The following is a 27,136-nucleotide window of genomic DNA, read 5'->3' on the forward strand; positions in this document are numbered from 1 at the left end:
GGTGTTTTATAATGCTAATATACTATATTCATCAGTACAGTATTGCTATAGTGATAGTGGCTTTTGTGGCAATACCAGAAGCTAAAAGCATCAGACTTTGAAGATGCCTAACTTTGATGCAACAGAAGCAATCATGGCATTGCCTTTATTGGTGGAGGATATATATTGTTTCACAGAGGAAATCCTAATATGGTAATTTATATTTTTTAAAAAGAACGACATTTTCTGTTGCTCTGAGTCATGTCTTATTTAAAAGATCCACTTTGGAGCTGTAATTAAGCGCTGATGAATATGAAATAAAAAAATTAGGACAACTGGTATCAGGACTTTATTAGGCTTTTCACTGGATACAAAGAAACTTTTTTTTTTAACATTAAGAACACAATCTTATCAAAAAAATTCCATTTGCTAAACAGAACTGTAGGCATGTGTTTTCTTTACATCACATTTATTAAAGTATCAATGACCAGATCCTAAAAAGAGAAGGCACAGGTCTGTCTCCCGCTGGTGAATTTCTCGTGTCTAATGAAGGAAATGTCACCAGCTCTGCAAATTCCCATCCTTTAGACATAAAGTAAATTAACAGAAATGTGTGAAAGCCGGGGCCATGAGATGGAAATGTTACAATAAGAGATCTGGATTTTCCTATCACTTGTATAAGTTTCAAGAGAGGAGGCAGCTACCCAAATGTCTTGAAACCCCATCCCCATTCAGGCCCTGCCAAGGAGTCACTGTTGGATTCAGAAATATTTGAAAACTCTATTTTAGGAATTCCAACACATTCTCACTTTTCAAATTTGTCTAGAAAATGACCTTAGGTCTCACAGTTCTTACTCTGGGGTGGGTTGGGTTTCCAATCCCTTAGAAAAAGTGTTGGTTATGATAATCTGCTTTGATGAGTCTCCCTGGCAGGTGCGGCTTCATTGTCAGAAACTACATTCCCACCTGCTGTCTCTTCCACCCCATCTCCTGAGTAGGCACAGACAGAGCTGTGTCCATACCTCGGACACTCCTCTCTTCCTCCAGCAGTCAAGAGAGTTCCTTTCTATGTCACATTTTCTACAACTCCATAGATGACCAGGTCTAATCTGATAAAACTAATTTGTGCTAAGTTGTTAATAAGAAGAGTAATGGATTCATTTGTTACCTCTCTGAAAGAAAAAGATAACAAATTTTAAAAGTGGTCCTGGTATGAATTAGAAGGTGCTTCTCACCAGGGGCATTTTTAATGTATGGGTATGTTTCAGGTTGTCCCAATTATTGGGGAATGTTACATAAGGGATTAATTGTGGGGATAGAGACTTGGATCTCACAATAGACAAGTGAATGTGGCATTCATCTTATGAAATTTCTTGCCTGATTATTCTTCCTGTACTTCAGTTGGCCCTTCATAACACATTTCTGGGACTTGGCATGGGCCAATATTTTCCTTCATGAGGGGTATTAAGACTACTGATTTTCATGAGCTATCTTAACACAGGAGTGTGGAGAGAGGTAGGATGTTATCCCCTATAGGTAGCCCTACTGAAAAAAACAGTCAGGATTCATAGGGATTTAAGGTTAGAAAAAAATGCAGACACATGCAATTAAATGTGAATTTCAGATAAACAATGGATAATTCTTAATATAAATACATCTCATGAAATATTGGGAAATATTATACTAAAAATATTCATTTGTATCTGAAATTTGAATTTCACTGGGTGTCCAGTATTCTTTCTAGCAACCTTAAATATGGGACAAAAATAATTGAAGATGGAGAAAAAGAAAAGAAGGTAGATTAATAACCTGTACCAAGATCCAAAACCTAAAGATTACAGAGTTTTGCTTTGAACATGACCACCAGTGCAGATTCTTAAATTAGTATTTGAATGCACTTAGGCAGATAGCAAAAATTCAGGAGTGTTGCTTCCTGCTTTTTTTCAAAGGGAATCACATTGGTACCACCTAATGTTGATGGGTCTTTCATAACTCTCACAGAGCCAAGGCAGTTCATCTTACTTGAGAAGACCCCCCTTTTCTTAAGTAATGGTTTGGAGAAACATTATTTTATGGAAAACTTGGATTCCCTAAATATGGGTTCCATGTTTGGAAGAACAACTTTAGAAGTGCACTGGCTCTCTTGTGGATGGAAGTGAGTCTGAATTTAAGTTTTTTGCACATTAATGAAGTTAATAAATTAATTCATGTTTGAAACTTAAAGAGCATTGGGTATCCCACAAGCTGCATTATTTGCTTGTGAGAACTCAAATAAGTACTAAAGCACATTCCTCATGTGATTTAAAAAGGCCATTTTTAACAAAAACATAATCTCCTTTTAAATTTTAATCCCAAATTGCAACAGTAACAAAAATGTCAATGTATTAAGGCTGGTCATAATGTGCCCTTTTTCTTTAGGATAAGTTTGATTTTGTACAAGATATAGTACATGTACACACACACCACATACAAGCACATACTTCTGACTCATACAAATACAATTTAGAACTAATACCTATAAAAGAGTATCACAAATGAAATAAAAAGTGCACAATTTTCAATAGACTTAATCAACATGTTTTACAAATTCTACAGAACATTTTATCATTGTCATTGTGAAAACAAACAATTTAGAGCATTATTTAAAACTGTATGTAACACAGGAGCCACCAGTAAGTTATGGCAAATACAGCATTTACACCAGTGTGTCACTGAAATCTAGTTGAAAAGACTAAAGTGCTATAACATAAAATACTTCTAAAAACCTTGTTTAGCATATCTGGAGGGACACTATGCATTATTTTCTATTAGCGATTCAGAAAGCAGCACTCTACCTGTGAAGCTCTGATCTGGAGAGCAACCAAAGGTCAGAAGTTTGTGTCGCTGGATCATTAAAATTGCAGAACTGAAAAACTCACGAAAACGTACATTTCCTGAGACGTCCAACTTTCCAGTCTGGAGTTCTAACAGAGGAGATCCTGAATGGGTAACATTGGCTAAAACATCTTATAGCCTCAAAGAACTTAAAACAACACTAAGAAAAGATGTTAAGAGAAGATGTGTGTTTGCTTGTTTGTGATTTATTTTTAAGTTCATCCTCAATTCTCCAGCTTGAAGTGTTACTGACAACATAGTTAGACTACTGCTAGGCATTTCTTATTTATGATGGTCTTATTTTTCACTGGTTTTCTAGTGATTTTTCTCCTCTTAAATATTTAAATATTTGAATTATGTTTGTGTCTACTTTTGTAGGAGATATTGATTTTAAGAGTTAAAACTTCAATAGAATCAGTTGATTGATTAGAGTGGTTCCCACTTGAATAATGTGTGAGATGGTCATGCTATGTGTGTGTTTATGTGTGTGTGTGTGTGTGTGTGTGTGTGTGTTTATGTGTGTACACACATAGGTGCATACATACCAAACACTTCATGCTCTAATACATTCACTCTTAGGTGGTGCTCCATGAAAAGCAAGTTTTCCTAGTATGGCTGAAAGTGAATATTGAGGTCATCATATAGAGTATATCCTAAGGCTTTTAAAAGATGCCTCCTCATTCTCTGCATTCATATGACTGTGTAGTAATAAGGGAGACCTAAAGGATGAAATGGCAGGAGTCATCACCATATTGGGCCTTCAAAATTACAGACAGGAAAGCAAACAAAAAAATGATACTCTTTGCATATTTTCCCTCATCAGTCACTCACCCCTTTGATTTCCTGCTATAATTGGATAAAAGTTGGATTTTGTTTGCTTGTTTTTTCTTCCTTGCAGGGCTAGTGATGGAAAAGTCTCAAGAATTAAGCAAAACAAAATGTGCACCAAGATGTATCTCCTACCAGTTGGGGTTTCTTTGTAGCCCTTATGCTCAGATGCTCTGGAAACACAATGTCTAACCAAGACAAAGGAGCTTAGGCTGATGGTAAACTCTAATCACATACCACTAGTCTTCACCCCCACCTCTTTATTTAAGGCCCACAGCCTGCTCCCCAAGTGTGTTCCAGAGCAGGGCCAATGGACAGAAGACAGCCAAAGCCATCTTCTCTGCATTCTCCTTGCAAAGGAATCCCTTCTAGTGAACTTTTCCTCTAGCTGGAGGACCCGGGGTTCACATCTACCTGTTCTCTCCTTTAGAAATTAAGGCAAGTCCATGTACTCCCAGTGCCTGCTACATATATACTGTATATCCATATGGAAACCAAACATTGGTTTGGAAATATCACTTGTCAAACAAGGTCTCTATGTGCAGATTATTAATAGCAATTAAATGCTTTCTGCAGTTGAAAAACTGCACAATTAATCTAATGCTTCAGCATGTTTATTTTTTTTTCCAGCACCCAAATGACAAACATGACAAAGCTAATTCTAAGCGAATATTATAGGAAAGCATCTAAGTTCAAGAAAATACAACATAGTTACCTCTATATTTTACTCATTTTTCATTAATATGTTGAAAGATCTATTTTCTCATACATTTATAAGTCAAATCCTTGTGTCATTGTAAGTTTGCTTGGCTAAAGGTTCTCCTGAGGGATGAATAATGAATAGTCAGAGAAAACCTGCCTGGAAAACAACTTCACAGGACATTAATTCCAATAAGCTATAGTCTTTATAAAAGGAATCATATTCCATTGCATGTAAAGAGCAGGTAAAAGATAAAGAAAGACAATAAAACTGCAAGGAGAGAGGAAGCGGAAAGAAAACTATATTTGTAGATAATATTATCTATTCGTACAAAAATATTTGAATATAATCAGCTACTCTACTTTCAAAGTTCTCGTCAACTCTTTTTCATACATTGTTAAGGGTTTTGGTCTTAAAACTAAAGTATTTAATATCATCAAAGTTTTCACTTGAAAAGAATTGTCACTGTGTCTGTCCGTGACTGTGTGTGTTGTGTGTATTTGTATGCATTCGCCTGCAAGGAGTAGGTACAGATTGGTTTATTTTGTTTGTTGATACAAATTCACACAACTGGAATGGAGAATACATCTGTTGTGTGTATATATGCACACTACTTGGTCAACAAAACACAGCTGTAGACTTTTCATAATTGTTCTCTTCAGTCTAAACAATTTCTCTCCCTTCCCCACAGTGGTTAATAAATACTATTTTCTGATGGTGAGTATTTATAATCTTTTAGTCAACTCTTGATTATTTATAATTTTAATGTACATAAACTTGGAATCAAATCCCTTACCTAAAACTCAGAAATTAAACCACATGCTGTATGTTTAAATTATTTAAAAACTGAGAGCATACTTTTATTTCTCTCTGGTCCCACCTTACATGGATTATGTCGTTTTCCCCCAGGAAACTATTGAGGTGTGATTATTTCTAAACATGAAGATAAAATAATTCAGAATTGTACAAATTTCAGCAAATCTTATAGATTTTTATAAATGCCTCAAAATAGTCCTGTGAGGCATATAGGAAAGGGTTATTGTGCTCTTTTAAGGCTATTTAGAGCTGTCAAATATCGCAAAGACACCGAGGGGGAAGCAATGCTTAAAGTTGTATTGCACTTTTCTTCCTCTTACATGTGGACTATCACATGGTAGAAGGCAGAAACTTTCTGTGAAACTTTGGCCTCTGCCTCAAAATTAACCCTGGGGTGAGATGGATGGAACCCAAAAGTGATTTTCAAAATCTGCTCAGATCACATGTACTTAAGAATCTCCTGAAGATGCTTCATGGATCCTTGAGAGGTCACAGTCGTAGTTTCAAAGACATTGTTCTTATTCACTCTGTTACCCTTCCTTCTTCCTCAACTTTAATTTAAAAAACTTAAATTGAAGCTTCTCAGAATATGTCCCTTAAAATTTGGGATGTAGAATGACATGTTGGGAAATCTTAATTTGGTATCAAAGCTTGCACAACCTTTCACTTCTTTCTTTCTTTTCATATTTTAATTTTTTTAGTCAAATTAATTGTTAGAAGAACTTTTGTAAGTGTCTTTTCAGAGTTTTCTGGTCCTATTTTTTTAGTTAAAATTTTTTTCTTTTATAATTTTACTTTTATTTACTTTTTCATGGAAGCTCATTTTATTTTAAATATAGTGGTGTGTACATGTCGATCCCAAACTCCCAATCTATCTCTCCTATCCCCCACCCTTTCCCCTGTAACCATAAATTTGATCTCTTAGTCTGTGTACATTTTTCTGTTTTTTTAAGTTCATTTGTATCTTTTTTTTTTTTAATTCCACATATAAGAGATATCAAATGTTACTTGTCTTTCTCTTTCTTATTTTACTCAGTATGATCATCTCAAGGTCCAACAGAGTTTTTTTATTTTAACACGCATAATTTTTCATTTACCGGGCATTCAAGACAATATTTAAGACATTTCTGAATTAAAATGACATCCATCTCCTCACCACCTCCATTTTTCAATATGGAGTTGGCACTAATTGTTCTTCCATAAAAGTTTTTTTATTCTATATTTATAGCTGCCTTCAATAGAAATACTGTGAAACACTATTGTTTTTAAATGACACAAAATTTACTGATTATGGCCTCCAATATTACTGATGCAGGGAAATCGATGTGATGCATATTATCTATGACCAAAAGTTAGCAAGATTGCAGACTACAGAATATTATACCAAATCCTACAAAACAAGTAAGTTTCAGTACAACAATGTAATACACATTATGCTGGGCATTCAATTACTTTTAAGTTCCATACAGCATCAGATTAAAAAGAGCGAGCGAGAGAGGGAGCAGAAAGTTTCATTTGAAGGAACGTGTAGGAGCCCTAAGTTGAAATCAGAAACACAATCAAGTAAACACCCATAAGTTACAAAGACTAATTCTGAAAAACAAAATTTTCTAGTCTTTTTTAAATCCCTAACACTAGAAGTAGGTTTTGCTTATCAAATGGGAAATGAAATATTTATAGTAATGAAGAATATGATAATTATCACTGAAGAAATGGTTTCCCCCTTTCCCACCCACTTTCAGCCCTTATCCCTTCAGAAACTCAGTGGAATAGGAAGATCAGAGTGTTTACAGATAAAACATCTAATACAGTGAATCTTCTCCTTCTTATTCACTGATACTCCAAACAGTACCATCAAGTGTTGGCTTCCCCTTCATCAAAGACATAGTTGAGCTTTATGACAGTGCTGATGAAATCACCAAGTTCTACAAAGTCGGCAGTGACAATATTGATGCCACTCTCTCCTGGCTTCTGTGTGCGGACCCACTGCATCATGGCAGGAAGAGCTCTGAGAAAGGAAAGAAAAAGAGATGTTACAGAAGGAAAGATGTTATTTTTCAAGCTTGCAATCCCCAGGACTTCCTTCAGTTTTCTAATTTACTAAAATAAATGCCCCAATTACAGATACATAATGGAGAAAAAAAAATGGACGATTGTAAATTCTTAACCTCTTAAGTGACTCTGCAGGAGAAATACAGTTATCCTTGGAGGGTGGCTCAGATGGTAAAGAGTCTGCCTGCAATGCAGGAGACATGGATTCAATCCCTGGTCAGAAAGATCCCCTGGAGGAGGAAATGGCTACCCACTCCAGGATTCTTGCTGGAGAATTCCATGGACAGAGGAGCCTGGTGGGCTACAGTCCATGGGGTCGCAAAGAGTTGGACAAGACTGAGAGATAACACTTTGGAATCCACGAGGGATTGGATTCAGGAATTCCCACAGATACCAAAGTCTGTGAAAGCTCTTTCACAGTGTCTTACATAAAATGAAGTTGTAAAGTCAGTCCTTTTTATCCATGGTTTCTGCATTCATGAATTCAACCAACCCAGGATTGATTTTTGTGGATATGGAACCCAAGCATATGGAGGGCTGACTGTAGTCACTATATCAGTCAATATTGGACTCCATCTTTGGAGATCTCAGATGCCATGAGAATTTATAGTGAAATTTCTCCACTAAGAAAGCAACAATCTTGCACTCATTTTCTAGTCTGGTATGGTGTGATTGCAAACTCTGGAGAGCTATGGGTTAGTGAGGTCAGGGATGAGTACATGCACTTAGCAAACATTTATTACAAACCTATTATTTTCAGGAAATGTGCTAGATTTTATAAATAGACATACTAGTGAAACTCCCTGCATTTAAAGAGTGCACAGTTTGGTGGTGGACCGATGGACAAGAAAGACAATTTTAATATAGTACAATCAGGGCTCATCCTTGAAACTTATTTACTGATCACCTCTTCTATTCCAGACACCACTGAAGGCAGTTGGAAAACTTGAGTGAGCATAGCAGATAAAAATATCCACCTGTGAGGAGCTCACAGTCTAATAAGGAAAGACAAACAATGAATAATAATCATCAATTAATTACATAATTTGATAGGAAGGAAGAAGTGCTATTAAAATGCAGCAAAAAAGGGAAGATTTGAAGTGTGCAGATAGAGAGGAGTGGAGCAGATTACAACTTAAAATAGGGTGCTTACACAAGTGCATTGACAAGGGGATATTTGTGCAAGGGTTTGAAGGAGACAAGGGAGTTAGTCACATAGATAGCCAGGGAAAACATTTCAGCTGCTGCCATAGCGTTACATGGGTAGCATGCCTAAACTTTGTAAAAGAAAGAGGAGACCACTAAAAGATGAAGTTAGAGGAATTATGGCACTGTAGGCTATTACAAGGGTTCTGAGTGTTACTTTGAGTGGAAAGGGGAGTCTTTGGAAGATCTTGAGCAGAATAGTGTTGTGATCTGACTTAATTATAAAAGATCATTCATTACCACGAGAGCACAGTGGAGAATCACCTAGCCTTGTTTGCAAAATCAGGGAAAACTTTTCAGAAGAGCACTCCCTGAATGTTGAGAGATTAGGAAGACTTAGATGGGAGAAGGTGGGAATGGGGGATGGAGGATGATGTGGCATATTTTCAGAGAGAGAAAATAACATTTCTACATTCATTAACAGGGGTATGGTATGCTTAGGAGTAGGGCATTTGGACAGACAGATCCAGCTATTAATAAGGATGCAATATCCTATGGTAGCACATTGAAGAGAAACTACTATGGCTTAAGCAGGCAGGAAGGGAGGCTGAGAAAGGGATAAATGAACTGAGGTCTTAGAGATGGCAGTGCAATAACAATTGAAAGAGTGAGGAAGTCCATGTGGACATCAAATTCCTGGATGGGATGGAGAGAGAAGGAAAGATACAAAAGTATGAGTGGAGAGATCATGATGAAATTAAGAATCTCAAAGAAGCTATAAAATGTAAGGAAGCCTCAAAGTGCTGGAGAAATGAGAAGGGACCAGAAGACAGAAGGTTTTCAGAATGTAAATCAACTTAAAGCTGTCAACCAGGGAAATAATATGCTTAGATTTGTGATTCAGAGAGTGTGGTTTGCCTTCAGTGTGGACAAATGAAGAGAAAAAGGCAAGACTAGGATCAGAACTAATAACCAGAGAGCTGTGGAAGGAATCTAGACCAGAGATAATGGGAACTTACATTGCAGGGGCCGCAATAAATATATTTGAAAGGAACTACGGAGCGCCGAAGAATTGATGCTTTTGAACTGTGGTGTTGGAGAAGACTCTGCAGAGTCCCTTGGACTGCAAGGAGATCCAACCAGTCCATCCTAAAGGAGATCAGTCCTGGGTGTTCATTGGAAGGACTGATGATGAAGCTGAAACTCCAATACTTTGGCTACCTCATGGGAAGATTTGACTCATTGGAAAAGACCTTGATGCTGGGAGGGATTGGGGGCAGGAGGAGAAGAGGATGACAGAGGATGACATGACTGGATGGCATCACTGACTTGATGGACAAGAGTTTGGGTAAACTCCAGGAGTTTGTGATGGACAGGGAGGCCTGGCGTGCTGCGATTCACGGGGTCACAAAGAGTCGGACACAACTGAGCGACTGAACTGAACTGAACTGAAGGAGAAAAGGTGGCCCTAGTGGTAAAGAACTCACCTGCCAAGGCAGGAGACACAAGAGATGAGGGTTTGATCCCTGGGTGAGGAAGATCCCCTGGAGGGGGAAATGGAAACCCACTCCAGTACTCTTGCCTGGAGTATCCCATGGCCAGAGGATCCTGGTGGTCTATAGTCCATGGGGTTGCAAAGAGTTGAACATGACTGAAGCGACTGAACACACACACACACACAAGGAGATAAAAGGACAACATTTGACTGGTGTGGGATTAGATATGATGGAGATGAAGAAAGAAGCCATGGATGATGCCTAGATTTCTAGCAGTATTCTGGCAGGTGAGTATCATCTACCAATTTTGGAAGGCTAGGACTGAAGGCTTCCCAGTGGATGTACTAAGTTCAGTCTGAGACCTGTTGATTCTGAGGTGACTTCGGGACATATGGATTGAGATTTCAACTGATTAAGTACAGGTCTAATATTCAGGACATAGAGCTGTCAAGGGCTATCACATTAAAAAAAAAAAAAAAAAAAAAAGAGCTATGAGAGTGGATAAAATTACCTGGGAAGATTGTATAGAGAAGGACGAGAAGAGAAAATCTGAATATCAGCTACATGGGCAGAAAAGTTGATTCAATTAAAAAAGGGAGAATTAGGTGTAGAAATAGGATGAAAATCAGGAGCATATAGTATCATGAAATCAAAAGAAAAGAAAGTCATGCTTCTTTTGATTTGTGAGGTTGAAGTACAGAATGTAATACAGTGCCTTTATCCAGATCTCATAAAGCACATCTATCCAAACTTGACCCATCTAGGCAAAACTGAAATAACTGCCTTGGGGTCCATTAATCCTGTGGGTAGTACCTTAAAAATTCTGATCCATGTTTTCCAGCATTTACCTTTTTTTGTTAGATACAGATAGAGGAGAACCCAAAAGGTGCTTCTAAAAGAGGATAGCATGGATCTAAAAGACCCATTGCCATCAGAAAATAGACTGGCAGGTGGAGGAATTTGGTCTTCATAGCCACAGTTTCTGACGGGGACTCTATCTTGAATTAAAAAACTGTGGATCCCTAGAGCACAGACTCAGGGGCATTCAAGTTCATCAGAGAGACAGATGCCATGGCGGTGTGTGCAGCCACTGGGGTTTGAATTCCATTACTTTCTCTTCTGGGCTTGCTCGGGCAGATGGCATATCTCTGTTGTGAACACAGTATCACCTTGGCATTTCAGAAAAAGCAGACACTCTTTGGAAAAAGTATCAAACCAGCTCATTTCCTGGGAAGATGGTTGCTTAGCAGATACACACACCTTGAGAGGTGAAGAGTGATGCTGAGGCTGGGGCTGACTCTGTATTAGCTTTAACCAAGTAGCTGGTTTGCCAGATCCCTAGGGTACTAGGTTATGGAACGTTCTTGAGCAACAAAATTCCCATCTGAGAACCAAGACCATCATGAAAACAGAAACTCAGATGCCTGCTACTACTCTAAGATTGATATTCCTGGGCCTGAATTTAGAACAACTAATTGTTATCCCCATGGAGAGATGTTAGGATTGTTCTTCTCTGTTTCACTATAAAATAGATTACTTTGAGGATTCATGAAATATCATTTTGGAATAGCTTGTAGTCCTCAGGTGAAATGAGTTTTACTTTTAAAATGCCATTTCTCTGAGTCATGGAAATATTTTTCTTTTTCTCTTCAAATATACTTTTCTCAAGTCAATAGGATACCAAAAACAAAATAAGCAATAATGTTAAATTGAATCTCAAATACTCAGATGGACTTAAGTAGAATTATATTAAACAAAAAGACTCAGGGTTCTAGGTTAGAACAAACAAATGCTATTGAAGTTACAATAATTATTTAGAGCGGCATTTCTTAAACTTTTAAATTTTTTTTCCTACCATGGAAGCTTTTACCTTTATTCTTTTTTTTTCATTTATTTTTATTAGTTGAAAGCTAATTACTTTACAGTATTGTAGTGGGTTTTGTCATACATTGACATGAATCAGCCATGGAGTTACATGTATTCCCCATCCTGATCCCCCCTCCCACCTCCCTCTCCACCCGATCCCTCTGGGTCTTCCCAGTGGCCACGGAACCTTTTAAAATATTTTCCTTCCTCACTCTCTTTCTCAATAAAGTTTTAATACCACAGATAGACTTTAAATACATTTATATATTGTTTGAATATTCCTGTGCTTTTTACATAAAAAGAGCACATTTTTTATTTGCCCTCCTGAGAATCAATTCTTATATTAGATAAATAAGTTGAAAAGCCTACTCTGGTGGTAAAAAAATATTGCCTCAATGCAATAATTTTCACTGTATAAGACAAATTGGTTAACAAAGACCTATTGTATAGTACAGGGAACTCTGCCCAATACTCATTAATAGTCTAAATGGGAAAATAATTTGAAAAAGAATAAATGCATGTATATGTATATGTATGGGCTTCCCAGGTGGTACTAGTGGTAAAAAAAAAAACCACCCATCTGCCAATGCAGGAGACATATACAAGACAGGGGTTTGACCCCGGGGTCAGGAAGATCCCCTGGAGGAGGGCATGGCAGCCCGCTGCAGTATTCTTGCCCAGAGAATCCCATGGACAGAGGAGCCTAACAGGCTACAGCCCATAGGGTAGCAGAGAGTCGGACCTGACTAAAGAGACTCGGCACACAGATGTATAACTGAATCACTTTGCTGCTGCACACCCAAAACTGACAGAACATGGTTAATCAACTATACTCCAATATAAGGTTTAAAAAAATAATTAAAGAGAAAGCAAATTGGTTAAACTTTAATGTTTTAAAATCACCCATTCATTTATTTGGAATTCCCTGATAGCTCATTTGGTAAAGCATCCGCCTGTAATGCAGGACACCCGGGCTCGATCCCTGGGTCAGGAAGATCCCCTGGAGAAGGGATGGGTTACCCACTCCAGTATTCTTGAGCTTCCCTTGTGGCTCAGCTGGCAAAGAATCTGCCTGCAGTGCAGGAGACCTGGGTTCGATCCCTAGGCTGGGAAGATCCCCTGGAGAAGGGAAAGACTACCCACTCCAGTATTCTGGCCTGGAGAATTTCACGGGCTGTAGAGTCCCTGGGGTCTCAAAGGGTCGATCATGACTGAGCCACTTTCACTTTCATTCATTCATTCAACAAAGATATGTTGTACCTATGGAAGGCAGCGTTCTAGGTATAGCTCCATAGAGCATTTTGGGGTTTGAACCTTCCTCACCTCTCTCTAAGAAAACATTGCTGTAGTCCTGCCCCCACCTTCGTTTTCTGTGACTTTTCTACACTACAGTCACAATAACCTTTCTCAGAACTGAGTGTATTATTCTACTACACGGACAACTGCAGTCTCCTCTCATCTAGAAGATACACCCAGTTTTGAATCAGTCAGGATGAGTCTCTGCAGCCTCCCTCACACACTAACCACACACACAATTCTCTTCAGTTTCTGGGCTAATTTGTTCTCTGGTAATACTGAAATTCTTGTGTTCTCCCAAACACATCCTCTGGTTTCATGCCTCAGTTATTTATTTATTTATTTATTTTGAAGACTTCTCTCTATATGAAATACCATTCTTTCTTCAGTACCCTTCCTGGTCTAACTTTCACTTGCCCTTCAAGACTTGGCTGAGGCAGTATTTCCATCCTTTCAGTTCAAATCTGGGTGAAGAGCTCTATCACAATCCCTGGAACCCAAAAGGAAAATAGCACATTTATTGAGCTCAGATATTGAACCAGAAATCCTGGTCCCAGCTGTCTCAAAGTCCAACAAGCAAAGCAGATGTGAATCAATCATGATAATACAATATGGCACAACAGTCATGGGCATAGGAGCCTATGGGAGCATGTAGGTAAAATAACTTATTTCACTTGGGAGAAATTTAAGGAATGCATCACAAAATGACATGTTGAGCTTGGTCAAGACTCTTTAGATAAAGAAGCCAAGTATTTCAAGAAAAAGGAACAGCACATCCGATCAAACATGGACTGTAGAGTAGATCACCAGAACTTACTTGTGTAACTCAAACTTTGTACATTTTAATCATTACTTCTTCATTTCTCCATCTCTCCAGCTCCTGGTAAACACCATTCTATTCTCTGCTTCTATGAAACTATTTTTTGATTCACATAGAAATGAGATTATACAATATTTATTTTTCTGTGTATGGCTTATTTCACTTAGCATAATGCCCTCCTAACAAAACAGTACTATATCCTAAAATTTTCTGAGAAGGTAGATTCTATGTTAAGTACTCTTACCACACATATACATAAAAAATAATAAAAATAATAAGGGGTGCAGGAGGAAATTTTGGAAGGGGATGGGTATGTTTATGGCCTTAATGGTGATGGTTTCATGGGTATACATGAGTTTGGTATCTCCAAACTCATCGAGTTATATACATTAACTATGTATACCAATTTTATCATCTATCAGACCTCAATAAAGTGTTTTTTTTTTTTAAAGTATATGGGTATGAAAGAGACGGCATGATTAAGAAGGATGAGGTGAGCAGAGAGTATGTGCTGTGGTGGGGACACTAGAGGGGGTGACTGGAGAAGGGGGGGACCAAGAAGCTGTTTGGGCCAGATTGTTAGGGGCCTCCTTGGACCTGTGGAGACAGAGCTTCCCCTTACAAGCTCTCAGGTTTGTTCCTGATTTCATCCAAAGAAGAGTTCTTTGACTTTCTCATGCAAAGAAGAATCTAATATTAATTCCATAGTAAGTCTACTGCCTAATGACACTGAAACTAGTATTCAAGACCTTAGGGAGTTTCCTTAGGAAGTTCTCAGATTGCTATGAGATTTTAAAAAGCCCTCATTCATTCATTCATTCATTTATTCACATTAGCTCCACCATTAGAACTAAAAAGTTGCTAGCAGAAATTTGAATAGCATTCACTAATATTATGAATGAAAATATTTCTCAGTGAAATTATGCAGCCTGAAGAGATGACTAAATTCTCTTTGAATCTGTATGTTAATATTTTAGTATCTATTTATGGAATAGTCTCTTTTGGTCTCCTATAGTCACATAGAAAAATGTGACTATGCAGATATTGCAGTGCTGTCTTTTAAATGCCTCTCTTTTTCTTAATCTCTCATTTTCATTAGATTCTGGATTCATACTGTGGATTTACACTGTTTATTCAGAAGACCTCATGAATACCAGGAGAATCACATCACTTCAAGATAAATAAAAACATAAATAAATTTGTAGTCCTAGTGTTAAACACAGAGCCAGACTATTTCTGCTCAAGTCTCAGCATCAGCATTAATTATGAGCAAGTTGATTAACACTCTAAGCCTCAGTTTTACCATCTATCAAATGGGCATATTAATGAAGATTGAAGTAGTTAGTGCTTATAAAGTGCTTAGATGAAGGCCTAGCTCTCTAAGTGGCAATGTATTGAACATTCATTGAATTACAACCAAGGCAATGCTCTGCTCCAGAGTCTCAAAGAAGGAAGTCAGCAGGGAATTCTGAGAGCAGCATTCAGCCACAGTACAGGGGAATGTAAAAATGAGCTTATGGGACTTTTTTCCCCCAACATTCACCATTTTCTAACAGTGATAGAAAGCAGGTGGGGGAGATGTCCTGGTGTAAAAGGGCAAGACTGGTGATGAGACTTGAGGGAAGTATCCTTGGAAGTGCTTTCTTTGGGGCACACAATTATAGGAAAAAAACCAAGTACACTTTCCCCATCATAGATTCTAATTTAGGTTAGTAAAAGAACAGACCCAGAACCAGAATTTGGTACAGGAAGCCTCATAGCTCTTTTCCGGAATATGGAGCTCTCCTTTGGAAAGGCATCTTCAAACAGATTGCAGGCTCCTTAAAAACAGGCAAGTCTACAGGAATCAGAAAACCTTCCTCCAAGGAAGCAACGGGCGGGGAGCAATGTGGGAGCCAGAGGTCTTCTGATGTGCTGGCTTTGAGAACCGATTTTGAAATGACTTAAAGGAAAAAATAAAGAAATTGGAGGTGCTGACCTTGACTTACTAATTCACGTGAGCTTCCTATTTAGGGTGCTTCCAACACTGCTTTTAGCACAAAGATAAAAACTCTTAACTGGCCTATTGGCTCTGAACAATGGCCAGCTGCTCCTGTGGTTTCATTTCTGTCACTCTTTCCCCCACTGAATTCTAGACATATACTCAGCCTTGCTTATCTTGACCAGACTAATTTTCCCCAGGGAATTTTGTAAATGCTGTTTGATTGTTGTTAGTTTGCTATTTTCTTTTTTTTTTTTTCACCAAGAATACCTTCTTTCCTGCCTCTTCACTTGCCTCACTCACTCCTTTTTCTGGAGATAGTTTAAATGTCACTGCTTCAAAGCACTAGACAAAATTGTAATTATATTTCTGTGTTTGATCAATACCTCTCTCCAATTAGACAGCAATGACTTTGAGGGCAAAGATTCTCTGTTTTCTTACTGTTGTAGCCCAAGTGCTTAGCATAGCACCTGGCATAGACTAAGTACCCAATAAATACATATTGAATAAATAGGTCTTATTTTTAGAAATATCTTTCAAAGGATAAAGTTTATTAGAATTAAACTTAATTAATCAGATTTATGTACTATCAATTTATTATTAAATTATTAGTTTTAATTTCTTGTCATTTAATTAGATTTAAATTTGTTAGGAATCCATGTCAAATTTATATTCAAGTGTGTGTGTGTGTGTGTGTGTATGTATGTGTATACACAGTATTTTTACAACAAATGCATTTTATATATACTACTCCTGTAAATTCTCTAAACTTCTGTATTTTGTGATTATGAATGAACAATTGTGGATAATAAAATCTTTCAGTGAATTTTATTTGGATATATTTAATTTTCAATGAAATGTTTCTTTTGTTGAAATGAATAGAATCTCTGAATTAAATTATTAATTTTTACAGAAAGTAAAGGAAATGGCAACCCATTCCAGTATTCTTGCCTGGAGAATTTCATGGACAGAGGAGTTTGGATGGCTACCCACCATGGGGTTGAAAAGAGTTAGACACAACTCAGTGACTAACACACACACACACACACACACATTCCATTTTTACAGAACTCTATGATGCCCTTGGAAATAAAGATTACAATGAAAATGTCAGAGCCTTGTTACTGCCTTTCCCAAACCCAGTCTCTGTTGAGAAATGGAGGCCTCCCTTATCTGCAAAATTTAAAATAATGACCACAGGTCTTTCCTCCTCTGGGCAACTGAGTCACCCAGGAGCAACTAATTAAAATCAAGTCGGAAATATTTTAAAATGTGATTTCTTGTCAGTCTGGCCACTTCTAAAAGCTTAGAAATTTCACTTGAAAATGTGAAGAGAAAGATGAAACAAAAATAAACTCTTTCCCCCAAAGGTTGGCATTTCATGCACTGAATCATACAACGATAAAAGGCAAGGCCTTTGCATCTGTAGGTTTAAATCCCAGAAAGGGCTTCAAAACAACCTCAGGTAGACATTTCACGCAAAGACAGGAACAATAAAGGACAGAACCAGTACGGACCTAACAGAAGCAGAAGATAATAAGAAGAGATGGCAAAAATACACTGAAGAACTATACAGAAAAGATTTTAATGACCCAGATAACCGCGATGGTGTGATCACTCACCTAGAACCAGGAACCCTGGAGTGCAAAGTCAAGTGGACCTTAGGAAGCATCACTACAAACAAAGCTAATGGACGTGATGGAATTCCAGCTGAGCTATTTCAAATCCTTAAAGATGATGCTGTGAAAGTGCTGCACTCAATATGCAAGCAAATTTGGAAAACTCCATAGTGGCCACAGGACTGGAAAAGGTCAGTTTTCATTCCAATCCCAAAGAAAGGCAACTCCAAAGAATGTTCAAACTCCTGCACAATTGCACTCATCTCATTTGCTAGCAAAGTAATGCTCACAATTCTCCAAGAGAAGCTTCACCAGTATGTGAGCTGAAAACTTCCAGACGTTCAAGCTGGATTTAGAAAAGGCACAGATCAAACTGTCAATATCTGTTGGATCATTGAAAAAGTAAGAGAGTTCCAGAAAAACATCTACTTCTGCATTATTGACTATGCCAAAGCCTTTGACTATGTAGATCACAACAAACTGGAATATTCTTGAAGAGATGGGAATACCAGACCACCATACTTCAATCCTGAGAAATCTGTATGCAGGTCAAGAAACAACAGTTAGAACTGGACGTGGAACAAGAGACTGGTTCCAAATTGGGAAAGGAGTATGTCCAGGCTGTAGATTGTCACCCTGTTTATTTAACTTCTATGCAGATTCCCTGGGTCGGGAAGATCCCCTGGAAAAGGAAATGGCAACCCATTCCAGTACTCTTGCCTGGAAAATGTTATGGGCAGAGGAGTCTCATAGGCTACAGTCCACGGGGTCACAAAGAGTCAGATACAACTGAGCGACTGAACTGAACTGAGACAGACAGCTGTGTCTCAGAGATGGTAACCTACGTGAAGGACACATTAGCTGCTATCACACCAGGACAATCGGAGGACTGAGTGACCCTCGCCTTCACCCTAAACATCCAAGTTGCTTCCAGTTTTCAAAGGGATGGATTCCAAGTCCTCAGGAAGACAGAGGAACCATCTCCCTTCCCTCCCTTGCCTGGAAGCTTGTTAGTTTAATTTGGTTTTATGTTTGTTTAACAAAAAGTAATGCAGTCAAATCAAAGCAAAAGACGCCATCCGTTTCCTTTGATGATGGCAACTGGAGCCCTTTTTTATTGTGGCAAGGAAGAAAACCGTTAAAAACCCATTTTCAATTAAAATAAGATCATATAAACTGCAAAAAGAAGGGCGTTTAGAGTTCCTAAAGTGTGCTGTGTCCTCAGGCGCATCGTTCACTCCAGCCCCTGTTTCAAAAGGAGTCATAAACCGGAAAAATGAACGTGAGCATGGCCAGCCCTCAGTGGAGTCCCAACTGCCAGGGGAATATTCCGTCTGCTGATTTTCTAAGGGAGGGAAGGAAGAAAGCAAGCTTTGCACACTCTAAGCAAAGAGTCTCTTCAGTGTATTGAGAAGATTTAGATTGCCAGGAGGCAGACAGTGGGTTTTCTTTCAAGGGTAGCATCTCAATATAATAAAGACTTCTGTGCAGGATCAAGTGTTCTCACCTCACAGGCTCTTCCTGGAAACCACATAACCCCTCACTCAGTGCCAGTGCTTGGGGAATTCGGGGACTCAAAGCTCAGAAGCGATTTACTTTATTCAAAGTTTACAGTTTCTATTTATTGGCACCCGCCTGTCCTTTCTCCCCTTTGGAAAGATTTCCATTTGCAAAAAAAAAAAGCTGCAATTGAATTTGTGCAGAAAGGAAGTTTTAGCATTTCTGATTTTGCCTGGAACAAATACATCAAGGACTATCTAGGTTTATCCCTTCACTCTCAGCCATTCCCATCTTGGGATTCCAGGATCTCGGGATAGCAGAGATAGTAATGCCAAAAGCCATGAAAGAAATTGGTCAGCCATGAACTGTGGTCACACACATTCACTGAAATGTTGCCCTTCACAATTGGCAGAATCATTGTATCAATTCAGGTTTACTATTGACTATTTGTGGTTTATGGGAAGTTCTAGTGGAATTCTGTATGCTTTTAATTTTAACAATGGAGACATGTTATTAGTTATAAAATATACATTTATTAAGAGAAGCTGGTCTCTGTGAGGGGAAATGGTATGCCAGACTATTTTCTAAAATTGAAGTGCAGTTGATGTATAATATTATATAAGTTACAGGTGTACAATATAGTGATTCACAGTTTTTAAAGGTTATACTCCATTTATGGTGGTGGTTTAGTCACTAAGTCATTTCCAACTCTTGCGATCCCCTGGACTGTAGCCCTCCAGGCTTCTCTGCCCATGGGATTTCCCAAGTAAGAATACTGGATTCAGTTTCCATCTCCTTCTCCAGGGAACCTTCCCAACCCAGGGGTCAAACCCATCTCCTGCATTGCAGGTGGATTCTTTATCAGCTGAGCCACCAGGGAAGCCCATCCTCCACTTATAGTTATTGTTAAAGAATGGCTACATTCCCCATGTTGTACAATATATCCTTGTAGCTTATATTATACATAGTAGTTTGTACTTCTTACTCTCCTACCTCTATATTGCTCTTCTCCCCTTACTTCTGCCCACTGGCAGCCACTAGTTTATTCTCTATATCTGTGAGTCTGCTTCTTTCTTATTATATCCAGTAACTTGTTGTGTTTTTTAGATTCTGTATATGAATGAAATCATACAGTATTTGTCTTTCTTTGTTTGATTTACCTCACTTAGCACAATACTCTCCAAGTCCATCCATGTTGTTGCAAACGGCAAAAATTGCATTCTTTTTCATAGCTGAGTAGTATTTAATTCCATCAAAAAGGACAGAAATGGAGAGGACCTAACAGAAGCAAAAGAGATTAACAAGAGGTGGCAAGAATATATAGAAGAATTATACAAAAAAGGCTTTAATAAACTGGATAACCATGATGATGTGGTCATTCACTTAGATCCAGACATTCTGGAGTCTGAAGTCAAGTGGACCTTAGGCAGCATTACTATGAACCAAGCTAGTGGAGGTGATGGAATTCCAGTTGAGCTATTTCAAATCCTAAAAGATGATGCTGTGAAAGTGCTGCACTCAATATGCCAGCACATTTGGAAAATTCAGCAGTGGCCACAGAACTGGAAAATGTCAGTTTTCATTCCAATCTCAAAGAAGGGCAATGCCAAAGAATGTTCAAACTATTATACAATTGCACCCACTTCACATGCTAGCAAGGTAATTCTCAAAATCCTTCAAGCTAGGCTTCAACAGTACATGAACTGAGATCTTCCAGATGTTCAAGCTGGATTTAGAAAAGGCAGAGGAACCAGAGATCAAATTGCCAACATTCATTGGATCATAGAAAAAGCAAGATTATTCCAGATAAACATCTACTTCTGCTTCATTGATGATGCTAAAGCCTTTGACTGTGTGAATCACAACAAACTGTGGAAAATTCTTTAAGAGATGGGAATACCAGACCCCCTTACTTGCCTCCTGAGAAAGCTGTGTGAAAATCAAGAAGCAATAGTTAGAACTGGATGTGGAACAATAAACTTGTTCAAAATTGGGAAAGGAGTATATCAAGGCTGAATATTATGACCCTGCTTATTTAACTTCTATGCAGAGTATATCACGAAAAATGCTGGGCTGGAAGACTCACAGGCTGGAATCAAGATTGCCAGGAGAAATATCAGCAACCTCAGATTTGTAGATGATACGACTCTAATGGCAGAAAGTGAAGAGGGACTAGGGAGCCTCTTGATGAGGGTGAGAGAGGCAAGTGAAAAAGCTAGCTTGAAACTCAACATTCTAAAAATGAAGATCATGCCATCCAGTTGCATCACTTCATGGCAAATAGAAGGGGGAAAAGTGGAAGTAGTGACAGATTTTCTTTTCTTGGGCTCCAAAATCACTGCAGAGGGCTACTGCAGCCATGAAATTAAAAGATGCTTGCTCCTTGGAAGGAAAGCTATGATAAACTTAGACTGTATAATGAAAAGTAGACACATCACTTTGCCAACAAAGGTCTGTCTCATCAAAGATATGTTTTTTCCAGTAGTTGTGTATGGACATGAGAACTGGACATAAAGAAGGCTGAGTGCCAAAGAATTGATGCTTTTGAATTGTGGTGCTATAGAAGACTCTTGAGAGTTCTTTGGACTACATGGAGATCAAACTAGTCAATTCTAAAGAAAATTCAATCCTGAATATTCACTGGAAGGACCGATACTGAAGCTGAAATCCAATACTTCGGCCACCTGAAAGAAAATGCTGACTCACTAGAAAAGACCCTGATGCTGTGAAAGACTGAGGGCAGAAGGAGAAGGGGTTGACAGATGATGAGATAGTTGGATGCCATTACTGACTCAATGGACTTGAGTTTTAGCAAACTCTGGGAGATAGTGAAGGACAGGGAAACCTGGCTTGCTGCAGTCGATGGGGTCACAAAGAGCTGGACAAGATTTAGGGACTGAACAACAACAGTGACATATTCCATTGAATATACACCACATTTCTTTATCTCTCCATCTGTATAGAGTCCTGGAAACTATTGGTCTTCATTATGTTCATATATTCCCTCTCAGTTTTAATAAATTTTATTGGATACCAGTCATGTGGCATTTGTTGAGGTGGGTACAGGGATGAGTCCAACATGGTCCCTGCCTTAATTATGGGACTAATTTTGGAAATACCTGAATTGTTATGAATAGAAATTGCTTAATTGCTCTGAATGGACTTGCATGAAAACATTGGACAATAATGTCCATGTAGTCTCTTTCAGTCTCACGAACTGGCTGCTGGCCTGTTTAGCACACTTTCCAATTCCAAATGGAAATATTCTATGGAATCTTATAAATTCATAAGGCTAAGTAAAGACTACTCTCTAAGGATTCATAAGCTAAGTGAGTATTTATCAAACTTTGATGAACAGCCTATAATCAATACAGTGGTAGTAGAAAGAATAAGAGCTTTAGAATTAGACAGAGCCTTGTTTGAGTTACTAATAATATGTGACCTTAAGAAAGGCTGTGTAATCTCCTGATGCTCACTTTCTTCACTGCAAATGGGGATAAAAATGGTATGTAAACCCTGGGATTTTCACAAAAATAAAACAAAACAACACAAGATGGAGAGGTGGTAGAAAATAGAGGTTAAGAGGGAGGACTTTGAAGAAGACTCAGTTCATATCCTGACACTCTCACTTCCATTTGTGTAACTTTAGTCAAGTCACTTAAACTTTTCTAGCTTCAGCTTTCTCACTTGTGAAAGGGAATAAAAAGAGTAAATTAGGTGAAAGTGTTAGTCACTTAGTCATGTCTGACTCTTTGTGACCCTGTTTTCTTTGTAGCCCGCCAGGTTCCTCTGTCCATGGGATTTTCCAGGCAAGAATACAGGAGTGGGTTGCCATTTCCTTCTCCAAGAAGAGTAAATTAATGTGGAGGTTAAATAGAATAACATTTTAAAAAAATAATATAATACTTGAGATATAAGAACTCAATAAATGATGGATGTTACTCCATTCTTAGTGTTCATGCTTGAATTAACTAGTACATTGTAGATGGTAAATAAAAGTTAGCAAACTTCATTTTTCCTACTTTTAGATTATTGAAGGCAAATGACTGGAGAAGTTGCTCTGTGCATAGATATGTAGTGCCTGCTGTGAAGAGTTGCCTAGATCCTCCTTTTCGGACTGAGAGTACTCCTCTCAACAAGCGCTAGGAATGTTGTTTACTATCAGCTCTTAGCCTGAGAAGTGCCTGCTGCTAAAGAGCTAATCATACTAGTCAAGATCACACACCACTCAAGGTCGTACACCCTCTCTGGGGACAACCAGCATCTAATGACTGATCTTTGGGCAATAAACACTTGCCTTAAGGCAGGACAACTCAGAAGGTTCATCCCAGCTCCAGAGCTTCCTATAGACTTGGCTGAGACTTTGTGGTAACTGTATCAAAGCCCAGCTCTCCATCTACTCAATCCTCTTCCCTTCACTTGCCCATAGGCATGGATTCCAAGGGAACTCCAGAATAAAAGTGCACACAAATCTCAGAGAATTAGGGTCTATTTCTTGGGAAATTTAATCTCTAAGTCTACAATTTAGGTGGCAAGAAATTCTGCAATCAGTAGACTTGCACCCAAATAACAATCAGGGGTAGACTTTGGTAACCTTAAGGAGAGAGAGAAACTAAAATTACATTTCCACTTCTCTCAAGCAAACAGGGTAGGTCTTAGGCTGGTTTGAGGGTATTTTTTGGGAGGCAGTGTGGGAGAGGATCTCAGGAAAGCTTCCTTTATGCTTAGGGCCACGTACTGTGCAGAGTCATGCAGAACCTTTATATCCTCTGGCACAGCAGAAAGGCCACCAAGTCTAGACTACTTATAAATAGTGACCACATGGTCTTACATCAGTCACCTGTTAGGATTTCCCTCTGGATACCATTATGCTAAGAATAATGTATCAAAAGTTCAGAAGATCTAAACTTACTTCTAAAGAAAACAATTGCTATGGTCAGTCTAATGGGAGACTTTTTCAAGTCCAAATTCCCCAGCAGAAGCTGGGGTCGGGGGTAAGGTGGTATTCATTACATTATTACAGCCTTCTGTGTATTGTACTTTGTGCATCTCCATGTCCCTGACATGTTCTTTCTTTCTTTCTTTTTTTTTAATGTTCTTTCAAAGATGAATGTAGCATCCAAATCAGATGTTCAATTTTTTTTTTTTAAGTCAAATTCAGAGATTTTCCATTCCTCAGAGAAAATGCTAACAGGCAGAATGAACACAATCAGAATTTAATTTGATCATAATATCACAGGTGCTAATGTGTCTGTGTGCCTATGGACCCATGTAATCATGCATAATTATGAGGGGGTGATTTCTTTGGCCTTTCCCTTTTAATCAGTGACAACTGCAGGTGCAAAGGGTAGAGGAATATGCCATTTGTTCTGCAAGAGAATAAGATTCATTATGCTGTTAATTCTATAATTTCCTCCTGACAGCAGTCTTACAAAATTGGAGTCTTAATAGTACCAAAAGAGTGCAAAATCTTGAGTCAATTAGTCTGAGAAGAGTGTTTTCCATTGTGTTATCTATTGGTTATGTTTTTGGGAACTTGTGTTACCTGACACTTTAAAAATACTCTGCTTTAGCATTCTTTCACAACACGAAAACTTCCTAGAGACTTAATAACATACAATGAATATTGCCAAACCATATTGGTGCCATATCCGTTATCTTATTTGTTAAGGTACCGTCCTCTTCCTTGTATATTTCCTCATTGCCACATTTAGAAAAGCACCAGAGGATATCCAGTTTGAACATGTCTTTAAGATATTTACAATCAGTGACCACATTCTCTAAAAATAAGTTACCCAAACAGAGTTCCATGGTACAATAGTTCATAAGCTAAATGAAAAACATTCTTAAGACAAATAAATACTCTTTTGGTAGAATAAATTTAGGTAATATTAAAGCCTTTTTGATGTTCACAATAGACATAGTAGCATATTAAACATATTACCATGCTAAGGACATGGAGATGTTACTGAAATAAGAATGTATTTCCCTATTCTCAAACTGGTATTTTCCAAACTTATTTGACCCAGGGATAGTCTCAAAACTATTAACACACAGGCATGCATACACAAACACACCTTTTTATTTTCTTCCCACAAATCAAGAGACATCTACTGTTCCGAATGTTCTACTATTGATTCTAAAAGTCATTGAGCATAGAATGTACCACATAAAGGGGGAGCATTATTTGCAACTCTGTCTGGTTATGTTTTAGGGCAGTATTTGACAATGTGGTCCTAAAAGCACTTGCTATGCTTTTTTTCTTAATTAAAATCTCCCTCACATTTGTCTAGATGCAACCAAATGATTCCTAGAAAGGTGAAATAGAATGCTCACTCATGGCAGACCATATCCAGTCCTGGATGATCTCATGGGAGGTTTTCAGGGTTAGGTCTTCACAAGTTGTTATAAGATTGTTTCTGGCTGGAATAGAAGAAAAATCGCTGGCCATAAAGCAGGCCAGAGGAGCCTACAGGTGGGCATATGTAGAGCAGTTGGAAATTCAGAAAAGAGGCTCTGGTGTGTGCGTGCATATGTTTTATGGAACCTCAAGTTCCAAAATTCTATAAATTCACATCTACAATTGCATTAACTGCATATTTTCATATAGATGCTGCTCTCCTGAATTCTTCTGTCAGCAGTACCTCTGTGAGATATCAATAATAAGAGAGAGACTTCCCTGGTGCTCCAGGGGCTAAGACTCCATGCTCCCAATGCAGGGAGCCCAGGTTTGATACCTGGTCAGGGAACTAGATCCAACATGCTGCAACTAAGAGTTTGCATGCTGTGACTAAAGATACTGCATGCCGTAACTAAGACCCAGCAGCCAAATAAACAAATAGCCAAACAAATAAATACTAAAAGTAGAAGAAGGAGTCTCATTCAGAGAATGCAATGGCCAGCAGGTACCACAGTCAGCCTTACATCAAGGTATTTGCCTGCAACTGAATTTTGAAAATGACTGCACAGTGTCCTGAAAACAGGTAACATGATCTTATGAAACAACTTAATTAAAGAAATAATATACTGAAATATCAAAATTACCCCAGAGGCAACAAAATATATGATATATAATTGATAGTACATATAAATTATCTGAAAGTCATAAAATAACACAAAGGCCAAGTGTTCTCAGTCACTCAGTTCTAGGCTAGAAGTACAAAGATTAAAAAATTGAGTGTATTGTTTTCTACTCTAGACTGGGAACTTTTCTTTCAGACAACTGGAGTCCAAATTTGAAAAGGAACCCACAAAGGAAAGTCACTGGGAAACTAGATGGAAGCCCCTGAAATGGGGACTATCTCAGAGGGCTCTATGGGCCAGCTTCTCAGCATTGTGAGCCCTGCCCTGGGGGGGCAGGCTAAGACAGAGTAGAATCTTCTCCAAGGTGTAAACGTCTTTCTGATAGGGAACTGTTTCAGAGGGCCAGTGCTATTTTCAAGTTAAAGAATTAAGGAATACGTTTCAACTAAAAGTTGAAGTCAGCTGGAAAGAACCTAAAGAATGTTGCTTCTAATTTTATTAGGAATTCATGTCTAACTGGAAGTCATTAAATAGAAATTAATTGAAAATATCATCAAATGTATGGCTTTCATAGCTACTAATAATGGAATATAGTTTATAACAGGTTTTATTCCTGGTATTCAGTTCCATTTTAGGGGATGAAAAGGGTTTGCTATTTAAAAAACAAACAGAAACCTTTGATAATATCCACCAAAGTAAGGCATTTTACATAAATACAAAAGATGCTGCTGCTAAAATACTCCCCATTTTTGAATGACACGCATTACTATTTTCATAAAAGTCCATAATGATGATTTACTTTGGTGGCTCAGTGGTCAAGAATCTGCTTGGCAATGCAGAAGATAAGGAGAGTCCGGTTCAGTCCCTGGGTTGGGAAAATCCCCTGGAGAAGGAAATGGCAACCCACTTCAGTATTCTTTCCTGGGAAATTCCATGAACAGAGGAGCCTAGCGGGCTATGGGGTTGCAAATTACATGTCCATGGGGTTGCAAAGTGTCGAACACAACTATGCACACCCGCTGATCCATGTCTCAGCCACATCATATGATTATATCCAGCAGAATTGAGTGGAAAACAAAATCATGAAGACTGACTTGAGAATTGTAAATCTTTGATCCTCAACCTGGCTCAACTACCAAA

The 27,136-nt window shown here is 38.2% G+C and overlaps 1 protein-coding gene across 1 annotated transcript in view; it reads right to left on the reverse strand.

Annotated features, from left to right (window-relative positions):
• Positions 1–280: 280 nt before the first annotated feature.
• Positions 281–27,136, reverse strand: part of PLCXD3 (phosphatidylinositol specific phospholipase C X domain containing 3) — a 181,725-nt gene continuing 154,869 nt past the window's right edge. The window contains exon 3 of the mRNA XM_065905656.1: positions 281–7,205. Within this exon, the coding sequence (XP_065761728.1) occupies positions 7,052–7,205 (154 nt within the window). The 3' untranslated portion in view covers positions 281–7,051. The remainder of the gene's footprint in view (positions 7,206–27,136) is intronic.

Source organism: Muntiacus reevesi, chromosome 14 (assembly GCF_963930625.1).
Source record: "Muntiacus reevesi chromosome 14, mMunRee1.1, whole genome shotgun sequence".
In the NCBI taxonomy this organism is placed as follows: Eukaryota; Metazoa; Chordata; class Mammalia; order Artiodactyla; family Cervidae; genus Muntiacus; species Muntiacus reevesi.